The following is a 16,611-nucleotide window of genomic DNA, read 5'->3' as shown; positions in this document are numbered from 1 at the left end:
AAGTTGATATATTAAGGCTTTCATTGATTTCACTGAACTTCAGAATCAATATACAAGATATACCTTTGTACATTCTCTTCAAACATACCATTTTAAGTCCAAAGGAACAAAAAGGAGTCTGAAATAGTTAAAACAACTTGAAAACTTATCTGTGGAGAGTGCAGCAGCATGGCAAAATGATAAAAGGTTAACTTAAGCAGTAATTCTTACTTATTTAATTTCTGGCTCCATATTATGTATTTACAAACCACGCTTTCTTACAAATTGGAATGAAACTGTTTCTGTTTTGCATCTTACTTTAATTCTGTTCAGCCAAAGGCTATGAGACCAAACACAAGCAAAGCAGCCTAATTTGTATCACTTAAACTTCTGAATTTGGCCTTTAGAATAGTTTGTCCATAATAATAAAGTACCATGCTGCCTCTTATTGTGAACATTAGGATTGATGGATTAGTTATTAACTTCCTTTAAAGGCCAGCTTAGGCTCTGTGACAGACCTTGTCTTGCTTTACTCAAAGATTACACCTTGGAGCCTTATAAAGGCAAAAACTAGCAGTAGTGGTCGAAAGAGAAGACTAACAAAATGCAACGCATCATTGTCACTATTTAAAACACAGGAATAATTTTGGGAAGCACTGCTTATATAATCAGTTTGCTTTATGATATTTTACTGTGAAAGTTCGGCAAATTTCTGCTAGTAGAAGAAACATGATATGGGAACAAAAGAAATGCAATCTGCACCAACACTAACAGTACGCTCTCAGCAGTGTCTAGAAGTCGAAAACTAGGTTTTCTATGCAGATGGGGATGGAAAAAAAAATTACTTGTTTTGTGAAAGTTCTACATGTATTCACAACTATCTCTCAGCAAAGGTTATTGAATGGGTACCCAGCCAAGTGGATACATTTTGCACATGGGAAACTAATTTTCTTCACATACTTCTTTCCAAGGTTCTTATTGCTCATTTTATTTATTTATTTTTTAAAAAAACTCAGGAAAGGTGTAATCTTGTAGGTTAGGCTTCCATGCTGTTCCCCTCAGGCTACCAGTTGCCACCATACTGGCTCAGTTTTTCCAGAGGCAATGCCTCAAGCTAAATTTACTGTACAGGGAGCCAGAGATCTGTCATGAGTCACATGCAGAAATTAACTTCAGGTATTAGAGAAAAACTTGTAAAGCCAAAAGTAACAAGTGGCTGATTCCTGGAAAGGTTTGAGAGGTAGTGTGAAACAGATCCTTTTCCTACAGAGCAGTGTGTTTACTAAGCCCCCCTTCACACTATGGAAAGGGTCTGGGGGCTTATTATTTGGAAAAGGAATAGAGACATTAATATCAGCTAATTAATACACATTCCTTTCCAGAATCAGCACCAGCTCTAGGCTTGCCAGCCACTTTATTAAATTCTCTAAGTCTCTTAGCTAAGATATCTTATTTTTAATTATAAAGTCCATTTTCAAATATGTTGAGAACAGTTAAAGTTGGGCATATGAATAATACATAAGTATTATGATATTTTTTTCAGCCTTTGCACTATTCCCATGTTCCTCACACCTATGAGTCATATTAGAGGAAGGCTGTGGACTTAACAGATGACCTGTGGTTTTGCCTGTGATCAGTAAAGTCAATCTGAACATACACAGCCAATCTGACGTTTCCCAGGGTTGCTAGATTTATTGGATTTATTGTGTATGCACAGACTGATTGGACTGTCCAGTAGATACATTGCTTCTTGGAAACATCATGGCTAATGCTCTCCAGTGCACTGTGCACACACCCATGCACACAGGAGCTGCTGCCTGGCATCCAGGAATGGGATACAACTGTTCTGGTGGTGGAAGGCAAAGCCAAGCCCCGTCCTTTTGTATGGAGTGGACCAGGACTAACCTGGACATGTCTATACAGTGAGCCCAATACACCAACATAAAGCTTCAAAGCCAAGTGGCAGCCAGGAAATGGGCACAGGATAAGTCGACTCGTCTTGTCAAACAGCAGATCATAACCTGAGTGCCGGCTTCCTGCGTGCTGTTCTTGTACAGCAAAAAGGAAGATAGGAAGGGAATACCTAGATAGAAGGGGAATTTTTACATAGGAAGATACTCAGATAAGAAAGGATTTTTAAATACATTTTTCTTTAGGTAGTCTAATGCAATTATGAAGAATTAAAATATCTAACTTCATTTATTGCTGATTTTTTTCAGTATTCACAAAATAGGCTTGGATTGTATTTTATGAGTTGATTGCTATGATTAAATCCTGTAAAAAAAAATCAGAATATTGTAATTGGCTATGTATTATTTTACATATCAAGACAAACCTAATATTTTTCAGAGCTCTGCAGGACATGAAATTACATGCATATTTCACTTTTTACTCCTACAGTTCAATGCTTTTTAACAAAATTATTTTCTTAAGGATTTCTTAAGGCTTTGTAGTTTAGGACTGCAATCTGCTTGCTATCCACAGGGAGTATTAACAGAGATTATCAGTACTTAAACCGATGAAGAAGATATGTCATGTCTCTTTTACATCTGTATAAAGGCACAGCTTCAACAGACTGGCTGTAAAGGACATAATAATTTGATAGAGATCCTTCCTGTGTTTTTTTGCAAGGTATACTAGTTCTGTCTTTAAAAGTCATATGCTTCCATAAACCCACAACAAAGTGGAGTGGAAGCCTTTACAGTCTTGTAATGCTGGAAAGCAGCATATCTTCAGTTACTCATGGATCTATGCCTATTGTGAATCCCATAATATGTTTTCTTAAAGCAGACAAACAAATGTGGAATTGCACATACATGCAAACACAGATGGTGATATGTGTGACTGAGTTTTCCAGTGCACCATATTAGGCAGAAGGTGAAAAAATTAGGCGCATCTGCTTTAGAAAGGACCTCAGGATTTCTACAAAGTGTCTTACTGGAATTATAAGCAATCTTGTTTGGAATTTTGGTATTGTACCAAGGATATCAAAGAGATGTAGCAGGACGGAACACTAACACTATTTCTCTTTCTCTTTCATATTCATGTATGCATTTTCTTTAGCAGCGACCTTTTTTTCCTTATTGATTTTCTTTTGTTTGCTCAAGACCTCTTGACTAATTCCTGCAAAACCACAGCTAATGGTAAATAGAAATGTCATGACTGCAGAATGTACCACAGCAGGATTTTGCGGCTTTGCTTCCAGTTGATAGCAGGATGGATTCAGCACTAGGTTCAGTATTACTCTATTCTCACTCTAGTTCCTAACCATAGGGCAAATGTTCCTAAAAACTTCTTGCCTTGCCCATCAGGTCTGGAAGCTCTTTCACACAGGAAACCTATTCATTTTTGATTCATTCAGCAGCACCAAAAATCGAAACGATGCCCTGGCTTACAGGATGAAAACCTGTTTCATGCCCTTTAAAAAACAAATGACAAAAGTATCTCTATATATTCAAAAAGCTGATCTTGGGATTTTCTCCAATGACTTTTTAACTGATCAGTTGAGCTCTTTTGTGCTCTCCTACAAAGGTTTGATTTCACAACCCCACAGGAATAAGGAATTATTTAAACCAGCAATGCTGGTCCAAATCTCCGTTAAGCAGGCATTGTCAACTGTATTAGAAGTAGCTTAATTACATTTAGCAATTTTGTGAAGGAGAGCATTATGTCCTGCATTACCATCTCTGAGTATATGCATAGCACTAAGGAATTGATTAGATTGAAACTATGCACTTAGAAGGAAAATGTTGAGCTAACACAGCTCCATAATTATAAATTGCAGCCTTTGAAACCTGGTCTTCTTCAGAAACTGTGAAATGCAGCTTAAGCAGTACTATTGTATTTTGTTAACCTTGTTTTGTCTCTTATTTTGATGATCCACTGAGGTCAATTCAGTCTATGACATTTGTAAGATAAAGGAAACAAAAGCTTTACCAAAGACAGTCAGCTCTGCCGGATCACTGTCTCGCTCCCCGACCATATTTGTTCCAACACAAATGTACATGCCGGCATCACTTTTTCTTGTATTGGAGATCATCAGCTTCCCACCACGTATCTGTTTCAAAGCAAGGAATATATTTTTAAATTCAGATAAACAAAAGATACCAGAAAATGGCTACCTTCTCAGGCTGCAAGTCCCACATCTACAGCATTTAAAAGTTTTGTTTGTAAATATATGTATAGCTTTAAAACTATAATCCTATATACTTAAATATCTTTAAGCTGTTCTAGAACACATTTTATCCTACTGACTGATATTAACTGCATTTCAGTTTTTTCTTCAGTTTTCATCTGATGCTTTATGTTTCAAAGATTACATTTCTTTCTGCCTCCTTGACAATGCAGTGCACTTGTATTTCTTGCATGGTAATCTGTAAAGCACTCGACATCTCTCTCAAGAGAAAGGCAATTTTACTTAGTTTTACTTAGTTCATTTCATTTTACTGGTGTCTGAGCAGTTTCCTTGTTCACTGATTAAGACAGATCTTCTTTTTTCCTTGATGCAAACAGACTGAATCTAGCCCAAAATGAGAATTCACCTGATTCCCATAAGACCTAACATTTTCCTGGCTACAAAGGGTGCTTATAAAGTAAAAGAGCAGGGTAGTTGAAAGAAGTAAAGGAACAAATTTGCAGTCTGTGAAGTCACAGATGGTGTCAAAAGTTAGACAGTGGATGCTTCTGAATAAGTTAGGAATATAGCCAAAGAAAAACTTGAGAGTCAGGGAGTGATAAGCAGTTCCTTGCCACTCTGCCTTCCTCTACTCTTGAACAGACCCTAGCAGAGACCACCTGGCTCACGAAGAGCAGTTACTTAGATTGTTTAGCTTGAAATACTTCCTTAGGTATCCAAAGCAACAAGCAAGCTTCCTGATAGTACTTCCATATTGAATAAGGTCAGCACTGAGTGAGTTACATATCATTATATACAACATAAAACTTTATTGAAGGAATATGAAGAGTGAAAAGCTAGGCATTTAAAAATTAGAAATGAAAGATGTCCCCACAGCCTTAATTTATCCCATTTGCTTGCACATACTATGATATAAATTCTAATCACTTGGTAAATTAGGTATTTCTGCTGGATCCTTTTTCATTCAGTACTTGGAATGGACTGTCACAGAATCTAACCAGTGTTACTTATTTACTCGACATGTATTCCTATTTAGGAACAATAATTCTTTAGAGTATAACTTCAGCCTTCATTTAGAATATACATCCCAATTACTACTCTAAATACAACATTACCAATATAATCATAATTGTTGGGGTTTTTTCCCATGGAGTACTTGTGTACTTCTTAGACATGACTGACTTTATCTTTAAAGCACCTCTCTGATACAAGGTCTGATATTCTCATTTCACTGAACTGCAATCTAGAAAAGGTAAGGCCAAATTGGTCAAAGACATCCACTGAGTCCCTCATCTAACAGAGCACCTTACATGACCAAATCTACAGCTGTAATGGACCTCTGTTACATTGGTTATAAAAATCAAGCCTTAAGAAGTTCAAGTTGGAGACCCAAACCACCTCTCATTTGGGAAAGCTCAGAGAGGCAAACTGTCAAGAGCAATGATGAGTCTCTACAGGAAAGACTATAAAGCTGTAAAGTTCTACTGCACTCACTCAGCTGTGGGGTTCAGTGCAGGCCCTGTGTCTATAGACAACCACCGAAGTTGTACTCACACTGATGCGCTCTTCCCTGTCATCAATACGGACTTTATCTTTCTTCCAGTAGATGGTAGGCTCAGGGTGTCCACGAGGTGGCTGGCACTCCAATATAGCAGGCTCTCCAGCTGCCACTACAACATCTGTAGGGTTTTGGCGGAAGTCATCCCGTAGCACTAATGCAATAAATGAGGGAAAGAAGGAAAAAAATTACTAAAGTGATGACAATGTAAGGGGGAGGGGGAATACATGCAGATACACATAAAATGAAACAAACAAGTCTCAACCATTATTGGTGATGACTTTGCATCTTATAAAATATCTCATACAAGAAGTTGGTGAGGCATGACCTCCAGTGGAGGCAGATTTCACACACATGGGATTTTTTCCTTTGTTTTGTCTCCAGATAAGAACACTGCTCTGCATTTAACTTAGAAAGACCTGTAGCAATCATTACACTTTTTAACCTTGATAGGGTCACTTTCCATCCTTGCAAAAGTAGCATTGCAAGTCTGACGTTGAGTTATTTTCATAATAGAAAACAACAAGCTGAATATTGGGCTTGCCTGGATCTCCAACTTCAGCATAAGCTAGGTAAAGAAGTGACACATCCGATACTGAATTGCAGAGTTACACCTTGATTAAGAGTATTGCTATTATTACTGTTATTATTGTTATCACCAAATACATGCCAAAGTGATCATCAGTTCTGAAAGGGTGTCAAAGAAATCAAACTGATGGTAGCGTGCTTCCAGTATATTTATTTTTTCCTTTTATTTTTTAGTTTTAATATTGCTGCAACTTTGACCAGTGCTGTCCCATGACATTGAAAGGAAAGAGCATTTAAATCACCAAGCTGTTTGAGAACTAAATTAGGCAACACAGGCCAGCTTCTTATGTAAATCAAGCTTCTATAAAGAAGGATTAGGTCCAACTAGCTGGCTTCAGTGTGTTAAAATGATATCCACTTCATCGTTTTTCTTCCATGTGTGTCCTAGTCTCTAGGTTAATTGACATTCTTATAAACATAAAACTGAAAATAGCTCTAGATGAGCTACTGAAATAGAATTTAGGGCATTTCCCCTCCTTGAATTTCAGCTACGTATGGCTTTCATTACAGCTTTAAAACAGTTCTCGCCCTTAATGGAACCAGGGCCCTCTGAGAAATTAGAAAACACTGTATCCTAGTGAAGGGGCAAGTCAAGAAGAGTTCAGCAGAAATTGCTCGGTCTCATTTCATAAGCAAAGATAATTTACTGCTTTCAATGTTAATAAAATGTGCCCCATTTTAACATTTGGAATGGAATATTTTCCTGTTCTATAATAAGCCAGAAGAAAATATGATTAATACATATAAGAATTGGTCTCTGAATGGGCTGAGGTGAGCAGGCTGCATATATGTGGCACTCAAAATGACATATGAGGTAACTTTTAATGTTCCCAATTTTGGTATATACAGGTATATCCCAGAGGAAGATGGGAATTAATTGAAAGTTAATTCCTTTTCTAACACAAAAAAGAGTGATTATTTAGGTCTTGCTCTCGAAGCATAAAATAAAAGTGACAGGACATAGTCGGTAGCAAATGCAGCCCTGGCAAGAACCCGTAGGCTTCTTAGATGACACACCCAGTTGATAGATTTTTTTCCAACAGATAACAAAACACTGAACCCCAAAATATTTCTGATTAATACATATCCCTCATACACTTCTGATTCATAATAATCAAATTGACAGAAACATAATTTACAGGCTGTCAAGATCAAATGGAAGAAATAACTTAAGGCAATGCAGAACACAGAAGCAGTACACTGTAGATCACGGGCTGCTGTCTATTTGGCATTACATTTTGCAAAGCCAGGAAAACTAATACCACAGCAATTCAAGGAAAGAACCAGGGAAAAAAAAAAAAAAAAAAAAAAAGTCTTAGAAAATCACCTGGTTTAGAAAGCATCTTCATGTGTCTCTGTGATCACTATGTCACACAGGAAGAAAAAATACTTCTAGGCAATGCTGTGCCCTCTTTCATGTAACTAGCAAATGGATAAACATTAACTTCTTCCACTATTATTATGCAAAAAAAAAAAAAAATTTTTTTATTGGCTTGCTTCTTTATACAATTATAGAACCTCAGTGCAAATCTATTCATGGAAAATCCCCAGAAAATCAGCAGATTCCACAACATAATGACTTTATACTCCTGACTCCTAACTCCTGGCAGCAATATTAAGGAAAGTGTTTTCTTTGAACATTTCACACTGCTACATGAAGCTGACAAATACAGTTTCTTGGGGTGATACACAGCAAATTACATTAACTTCCTCTGAATCATCCAAGCAACTGTGTAAGGTTCCAATCAGCCTCAGAATATGAGGCTAAGAGGTGAATTGATTTTATCACATTCCTTTACCCTAGTCTTACTGCAAATCTGGCTTGAATGGAAGACAAAATTGATGCTACAGGGTTTACTTAATCTCGCTCTGTACCTCACTACACATGTGAATCTTGAATAGATATATCTCACCATTTCCATCTAAAGTATTCTGTGTTTTGGAGAAAAACAAAAAAATGGCTGGAGAAAAATGAAATAGGAAAAAATAAAGCAGGGACAGAAAGGCAAAGATAAGAGAAAAATGTGTGGAATATAAATTAAAGAGAGAAAACAACTCAGGAAGAGGGGGAACACTGTAAGTTTAGGCAGAGTGAAAACAAAAAGCCAGATAAAGGAAGAAAAAGAATAAAAGCAGAGGGAAAAACAAGATGAAGACCAGAGGGCACAAGTTGCCTTTCCAGTGATTCAGTGCTTTTAATGCAATATAACAATGATACAAAGCACAGATGGCAATCTGATCAGCACAGTCATCCCAGCACATCCAAACATCACCCTGAGAGAGAAGGAGCAGGGAAGAAGGGCACATGTGGAGGAGACCACAAGCTGGTGAGCTCGGCTGTCCCATTCCAGTGTCACAGAAAGACACAGAAGAAAGGAGCACCAACTGGAAGCTGAGTTCACACTTATTAGAACAGTAAGTGGAAAAGTTGCAGCACAGCTTAGTGCGCTCACCATATCTAATGGCACAATCATCTGTGAAAACAGAAAAATGGTTGAGAGCTGCAGAATATTCCTCAGCCAATTATCCACAATTGCTGGGTACTTCCAAATAACTATTAGTGTGCCTGAGCAGATCAGCCTCTCCACACACTGCCAAGAGGCTTTTGTTCACTTGAGAAGCCAGCCTTCCTCAGGGCCCTCTTGGCAGGGCAGAAATACTAGTGTTGTAAAAATTCAACACAAGTGGCAAAAAGCCATCAAGCTCCTCTTCCTCACCCTGTGTTTTCAACATTTTCAACACATTACTTAGCTGCTTTTGTGCCTGCATGAGTGTCGCCCTACATTTAACAGGGGATGCCAGAGAGAAGGATTGCTAGCATCCTGTCCTGCCTGCCCATGCTGGGACAGCAGCGCACCTGGTCTCCTCGGAGAGCAGGACCCCGGAGGCTGCTGCACAGCCCCAGTGGTAGCAACAGCGATGCTCCCCTCTGCCAGCCTGATGGCACTGCAAACATCCTCACGTTTTGAGAGGCAAAGCCTCAGAAGGGAAAAGCTTCCGGATGGCTACACCTCACAGCCTGGAAAGGCATCGGGGGAACAGCAGAGCTGGAAAGGACAGCTAAATTGTATACACAGCCTACAATGGTGCTGCAGACAAAAGTTAATTAAAGTTTGATCAGTCTCTTTGTAGCTCGAACAAGCTGATGCTGCTCAAACAAGATAGATGTCTGCGGGCTGTCACGACGGCCTTTAAGGCATGCAAAGTCCTGTATGGCCATTCACAGGTACCCGCAAGTGTAATCACAGAAAGCAAGCACATCTAAGCAATGGCAGCGCTGAGATAAACACTTGCAGGCCACGCACCTGCCAGAGTTAGGGAGAAAGAAGAAAAAAGAAGTCACCGCTACCAAGGCAACTGCTTACCAGCACCTGCCAGCTTAGGCCCAAATCCAGGCCTTGGTCAAACTGATGCTCATAAACTCAGGGAATTACATGGAAACCGAATTAATTTCCTTGACCGAGGCTCCAGCAATTTGTTTAAAGGGAGATAAAGCCGCGACGTTTATGGGGTAGGAGGGAAGGTGGTGGGGTCAAAATTATTCTAGGCTAGATATCCATGCCTTAATCCTGCTTTCCACTACAACAGCTTTCAGGCCCTTAGAAAGAAAACATTTTTATAGGATTTACATTTACATGATGATTACAAATAACCATCTGTCTGCTTCTACTTTTTCAATCTGGTCCATGTCCCACGAGCCCCCAGCCTGTGGTCAGAGCAGCTAAGCTGGAAGGAAGAAGTGGATGCCCGTCAGGAGGCTTTGGGATAATTGCATTCTTCTCCCACCAGCGCTCGGCTCTCCACCTCCTCCCCCCGGCATGCACGGTGAATATCTGAGATTACCGGGGATGGGAGGGAGGGAAACGCTTTCTTTTTTGCCTTTTTCAATGAATGATAATGTATTAAAACACAGCTACATCTGTCGTGCTGACTAGAGGGTATAAAGAGATACCGAGTAAATATTAATGTGCTTCTGTAACTTGGGTCCTGTTAGTTTATCTTCCCCCTCCTATTCTGTTTTGTGTTTATCTCAGGATAATATTACTCTCATAAAAAGATTTTACACAGCCGCATCAGTGGCAGGTTGCTCACCTGCTACATGCAGGTAAGTCTCCCCTGATCCAAGGCACTGCCCCACAGGCATTTTCCTAAATCCTCATCTCTCCACCACTGCTTTGGTGCTTCTCTCCTCTGATACATACTGATATGCACAATCAACATGAATTATTATGTCAAATAACTGCCCAGATGTCATGCAGTGGACAGATTAAAGGATTACTATACTTTAGGTAGCGTATGGTGCAGGGGGGTATTTTAGAACTTGGCTAATGTGTATGATCTACTGAAATAGTTTCTGAGCAAGCCAGCATTACTTGCTGAAACAGGATGACAGAAAAAAATCAAGGGGTCATAAACAACCTTCCTCATGAAGAATAATAACACACTTTGTTTGACGATGCTGCTGCCCTACCTCTTTGATTCAGCAGCTGCCTCTGTCATATTTTGTAGGAAAATTTTTAAAAAATAAAATAAAAATTGCAACCTAGGCAACAGTCCTAGTCAAGCCTCCCAGGAAGTTCCTGAGCTCCCTCTGCATGTGCACTGCCCAGGAAAAGCTACCATCTTTTTTAAAAAATAGATGATAATGAACTATACAGTTTTTTCCTCCTGTTCTTTTTCCCATCCTTCACCTATCTCTTGATACAGATATTGCCTAGGAGACATGAATGCTAGCTAATTTATCATGACTCAAAATGTTCAGACTTTGCTTTAAGATGAGGCCCCAAACCCATGAGATTTATTTTCAGAGGTGTTAGGATATTTTCAAAGAGTCCAGTAGCTTCAGCAATGTTTGATTAGTAGGGTCCCTAGAAGTCAAAGTGAGGAAGAGAGCAGCAGGGAGATACCTGCATCAAGAAACAAAAGAAGGCGTATTTTCTTCCTTGGAGATTCAGCAACTTTCTTTGGCTTCATTCCTTTTTCTCGTTCACTATTTCATATGCTTATGAACTCAATAACCTACTCAGTACTTACAGTTAAAGGTAGCTTACTCTTTATTCTCAGGCCTCATCAAAGACCAAAATGTGGAAAAACCACTCCATTCTGACACATCCTCTAAAAATTCTAACAGCTCATACATACAGATATAGACATCTATCAAATTTGGACATTGTGGTGAGCATTAATGTCCAAACATGAAAGTGGAGACCCTTGCTTATAAATACAGAATATATTAAACCAGATGAACAGAGAATTACAATGCTAGAAATCAGGTGCATGAACTGCCACTGACAAGTAAGTTGACAGATTCCAGACAGAGTCAGTGGGGGACAGCTGGTTTTTTTTTTCTCTCCTCTAAATTTCAGTCTGAGGTATACCCTGATTGCACAGAAGTCAGGAAAGAAGATAAGCTTTTTCCTTTCTTATTTACAGTACACACTGCAAGTGTCAGACTTTGAAATCTTTCTTCAACAGTTAACCCAAATAAGGGCTCTGACGACCTGTTTTCCCTTTTACACAATTTACACAGGTATACAAGTGATAGTTATTGCAAAAATTAGCTTATGATTGGTTTCTGACTTTTTAAAGGCTGCTATTTGTGTGAATTAAGTGTATACACTGAATACACTTACTGAAAAATTGTATAATGTCCTTGCCTTTCTTGTGATTCATTGAGATCACTGGAATGCAATCTGACATCTCCATATTTTTTTCTGAAAGACTGTATCTGACTACTACATAGCATGAAGAGTGAAGATTTTTCTAATTTGAAACATAACATATTTATGTTTAAGCTTCCTGGTTGAAAACAAAGTTCTATCACCTGTCTTCATTGCAATGAAGCCCCAATAACCTTCTCTCTTTTTTAAACTCCTGCCTCCTTCCACCAACAAATCCTGAATGCTGCAGTTAACAGTCAGCAATCTCATTACCCATCTGCTATAAATCTTCAAAAGCATCACTGTGTTTTGACAGTCAAGAAAGGCAAAGAGAAACAATAAGCATAACCAAGTATTCTTTATGAATGCAAATATCCTGAAGACCACATTTAAGTAATTTCAGAAATCTAAAGCTATACAACATAATATGTTGAAAAATTTTCTCTAGGATACAGAGCAGATTTCCTTTTTCTTATACTTATAGCATAATCACTCTTGATGAATGCACTTCACAGATTGCTAATGCTAACAAGAGACATGCTACCAAGAGTTTTGTTTCATTGAAACTAAAAACCTTATTACTTGCTTAAAAGTTCAGAGACTTTCTAGAAGAACTGGTACCGCAATTGGCAGACAACAGACTTTGAAAAATGTGCATGGCCTGTTGTAAGTCTTAAGATTTAACAAGGATCAGACATTTATCAGTTTACCACAATAGTTATTTAATTATCCTTTAAACTCAAGTCTGACGTTAGCTTTTACATGCTCTTCACGTTTAATGGACTACATATTCTGAAAATCATGAGCAAGTAATATTTTTTTTCCCAACTAGTAAGAATATCAGATGCAGAAGCAAGCATAACTTCAAAAACCACCACATCACAACTGAAGTAGTGTACTTTCACTGTCATTTTTATTCCAGCATGTCTTCTTTGCAGCAAGAACAAGGGACTAGTTTCATCAAAATCACTAGAGGACTCTTCAAATCACATCAACTATGCTTCTCTTCCAGAAATGCAGTAGGAAGGACTGTGTTTGGTAAAAGAGGCAATCCTTCTGAATCCCTAGTAGGCTACTGTCAGAAAACAGGATAGACTACACTGGATAGACCTTTGCTCTCTTGCAGTACAGCCGTTTTTAGGTTCTAATAAGTAAAATTTTTAAAAATCCAAAACATTCTAAACTTAAAGGAATTAGAAAAATATGAGCAATTTTCAAAAGCAATGGCATTCATAAAACCTCAGACGTTACTGTCAGAGATATATGAACTCAGAAATTCAGGTAGGAGCTTTTCATTGAGTGCTTCAGAAGAGCACACAGAAACTGTACTGTACATACAGAGTACAGCACAGAGATTCCCAAGAAAGTACAGATTTAATTAGTAAGTTCAGAAACCACAGTATAATAGCATGCACGTTTACTGTTGTGAGTACAAAAGTAACGCTGCCAGGTACTTGCAGCACTGTACCTAACCTAATGCATGCTACCTAGAGTTTGACACAGCGTTGAGCAATTGTATTTTTTCTGTTTCCAGACTTAAGTTGGTTCTCCTGCAACCACTTTAGCTGCTTCAGTCCCCTTGGCTTCCAGTTCAAGTCCAGCCAAAACACCTAAAAAGTACACGTGCCCTCAGTAAAACAAAGGAATAAGAACAGATGAGAATCATGAAAACTAATACAAATGAATGAGTATTTCTTGTAGAAGAAATATAGAATATTAGATGCTTCATTTAACCAATATAATACAAACTACAATCTCCAAGCTCCACTGAAGTGTGAATAGCCTCTAATAAACTTCTTGTGTATACATGCACAACACATACACAACAGCTGGGATGCTTTCCCATCTTGGCAGGGGGTCACTGCCACATTACTGCTACACTTCAGCCACATTAGGCAAAGCATCAAACAAAATAGGCTGTTGCCCAACATAGGAATTCTCTTCCTTCCATCCCCATGACCTTGTGCCTAACCCTGGTCGCTATCAAGCTTTATCTGGTAATTATAAGCTAAAACTCATCTACTGAGTTTTTTGCGAGTGAGGTGTTTTGTTTTTTTTTTTGTCAGGGCTTTTGTGTTGCTCCCTTCAGAAGTAAGGATTGAAAATGGGATATTTGAGCAGGCATAGCAAGGCACGTATTTCTCAATAAGCTTTCATAACTCCATTTTAAGGGGTCTGTGAAACCACACCGTCAGATATGGAGCATGAGATGCATCCACAGCTGGTATGCAAAACCAGTGGGAGCTGTCTGCTGCATCTTGAATATCTCACTTCCCATCCTGCAAATTGTCCTTATGTCAATAGCCCATTTTGGGGTGGTTGCCAGATGCTGTTTAAATAGACCTGCTCTATAGCCCTGGCTGGCTTCATGTCCCATAAATGGGCACAACATTGCACACAGGCTCACCAGTGGCATTTCCTACTGGACCTGACTCCAGTGTGCCTTCTTTAATTGTTCACCTTCTGAAGGGCTCGACTGTTTTCATTTTTTTGAGAATTCTTCCCAGCAGCTAGAAGCGCTGTACATTCAGCAAGTGGGACAGCAGAAGGCTACAAGTCACTAGTATGTGTTCTCAATGCTTCAGCCATATTTGGTACTCCCTCTCCAAGAATTTACATCATAAGTCCACCCCCTAAAACTCCTCTACTACTTATGACTGCATATTATTTTAATTAAATATTATTTTAATACTCTACAATACATTAAAAAAGGAAGGATGCATGGTCAAAGACACTGTTCATTCCTTAAATCTCCAACTCCACTGTCTCTGAAGACAGTAAGAACATGCTTTTTTTTTTCCAGTGTTCAAGTGTTGGGGGTTTTAAAGTTTTATCATTTGATTCTTCTTTCATAAAAGACTCCCTTCAAATTTAAGAACTGACCAAAAATGTTAGATACATTTTTTAGGGATTATCTTGAACACTGCAAAACACTTTATCTGTCACTTATCACCATATCACTTTTCATAATGAATTTAAGTTTCCAGAGCTTTAAAGAACTGAAGGAGTAATGTGATATGTAGACTCTATATTAAATACTCTTGGGACAGAGTCATCTGAGTTCTGTCAAGATGCTACCAGCTAGAAAGTAATTCACAAACAACTAGATAGAGCAGTAGTTTTCTATGGTCAAAACATTTAAAGGAAGCCCCAGATTTGTGATTTTATGCAAAACAAAGAAGAGACTAGTGTAATTTGAAGGAAATCTTTTGCAGTTTTGATCTGCTCAAATAGCATAAGGAATTATTTCTATACAATATGAAATATAACTCTCCCACTTATTTTCGAAAGAGTAAAAGAATGTAAGAAGTTCACATAGCCCTCATTATTATTCACTACGTTGTGCAAGAGGAAAGAAAAAAATATAAAGAAGCAGGAGCAAAGACCAACCATAATAGCCTGAAGCAACAAATTTCAAAGGGGAGCTTCAGCACCCAGAGGGAGATCAGAACCTGGGTGTCCAACTCCACCTTCCAATCACACTATGCTGTGCCTGAGAGTCCACGTGACCTTCAGATGAGTGGTTACACCAGCTCTCAAGACATACTGTTGTAAATATAGTAGCATGAGATTTTGAATTGCAGTAAAGGTGAAACAATCCTTTTTTTTCTATGTAATACCCCTTTCCCAAAGTGCTATTTCATGTACAACAAATTTTGCACATTAGAAAAATGAACAGTACAACAGAAACTAGAACAAAATAAATTCCCCACATGCCACACATCCTTCTAAACCCCTGGTGCTGAATATTCCTCTGGCAGTTCAGTACAATAGAAAATCAGGGTAACTACGTATCTGCTGATGGCTTTAAAATAAGAGGAAAATGGCAAACAGCACAACTCAAATAACTGTTTACCCCAGACCATCTAGAAGAAACAATCTGAGAGTGCCCGTAAAACAGCCTTTAACAGGTGTGTTACTCAACAGCTGGAGCAGCCCTTCAGATGAAGGGCTCACATTCCTCTTAAGTGTCTGAAAGACCCCTGTAATTCCACAATTAGAATATAAAATAAATTTTACAATCTTTCCTCTTCCTTTGGCTTTTTGTATATAAACTACTAGTGTAACAAAGAATCTATTTCAGCACAGGCACATTTAATAACTAAATACTGAAATAGGTATTATTTAAAATGGGAACCTCCTGGCACATTTAAATCATTCATTTCATTCCTTCCTAGCACCAAGTTCAACTAGACACATAGTACCTGTGTCTGTAACTCCTACAAAATATTTAATTTGTGAATATTTATAGTTACTGTCATTCTTCAATTGCATTAGAAAACAAGAGGCTATACTGACAAGATAAAGTATTGAAGCACCATATGATAGACAAAGTATAATATTGTAATAGGCAGATTAGATTATTAGACTAGACAGGATTGGATGGAGGGAATTTTTAGCCTGCCACAGTCCTCACCTGGGAAAGGTTTTAGGTCAAGTAGTACAAACATTTTATTCTATGCCAATTAGAAAAAAGAAAAAGAAAAGAAATCTCCTGTTTGGAGGATTTTTAACCCAGATCACTCCATTGACCCAGTTCACAGCCTAGATCCATAAGCAACTGATAGAATGACAAGCAGAGGAAATAAGTGGCCAAGAGAGAATAGTACTACTTAAACCAGATTTTCCACCAAGGAAAATGCATTGTTAAACTATGCATTATACTTCCCTATATTTAGAATAAGGAATAT

General features: G+C 38.3%; 1 protein-coding gene across 11 annotated transcripts in view; it reads right to left on the bottom strand.

Annotated features, from left to right (window-relative positions):
* ROBO2 (roundabout guidance receptor 2) overlaps positions 1 to 16,611 on the bottom strand; it is a 1,105,399-nt gene that overhangs the window by 146,061 nt on the left and 942,727 nt on the right. For all 11 annotated transcript variants that reach the window (XM_026845322.1, XM_026845314.1, XM_026845338.1 and 8 more), the window contains 2 exons: positions 5,669 to 5,826; positions 3,916 to 4,036 (listed from right to left, as the gene is read on the bottom strand). In XM_026845322.1, the coding sequence (XP_026701123.1) occupies positions 3,916 to 4,036; positions 5,669 to 5,826 (279 nt within the window). The remainder of the gene's footprint in view (positions 1 to 3,915; positions 4,037 to 5,668; positions 5,827 to 16,611) is intronic.

Source organism: Athene cunicularia (assembly GCF_003259725.1).
Source record: "Athene cunicularia isolate RWA chromosome 1 unlocalized genomic scaffold, athCun1 chr1_part1, whole genome shotgun sequence".
Classification (NCBI taxonomy): Eukaryota; Metazoa; Chordata; class Aves; order Strigiformes; family Strigidae; genus Athene; species Athene cunicularia.
The sequence above is the reverse complement of the archived record's forward strand: the minus strand, read 5'-3'. Positions and strand labels throughout refer to the sequence as shown.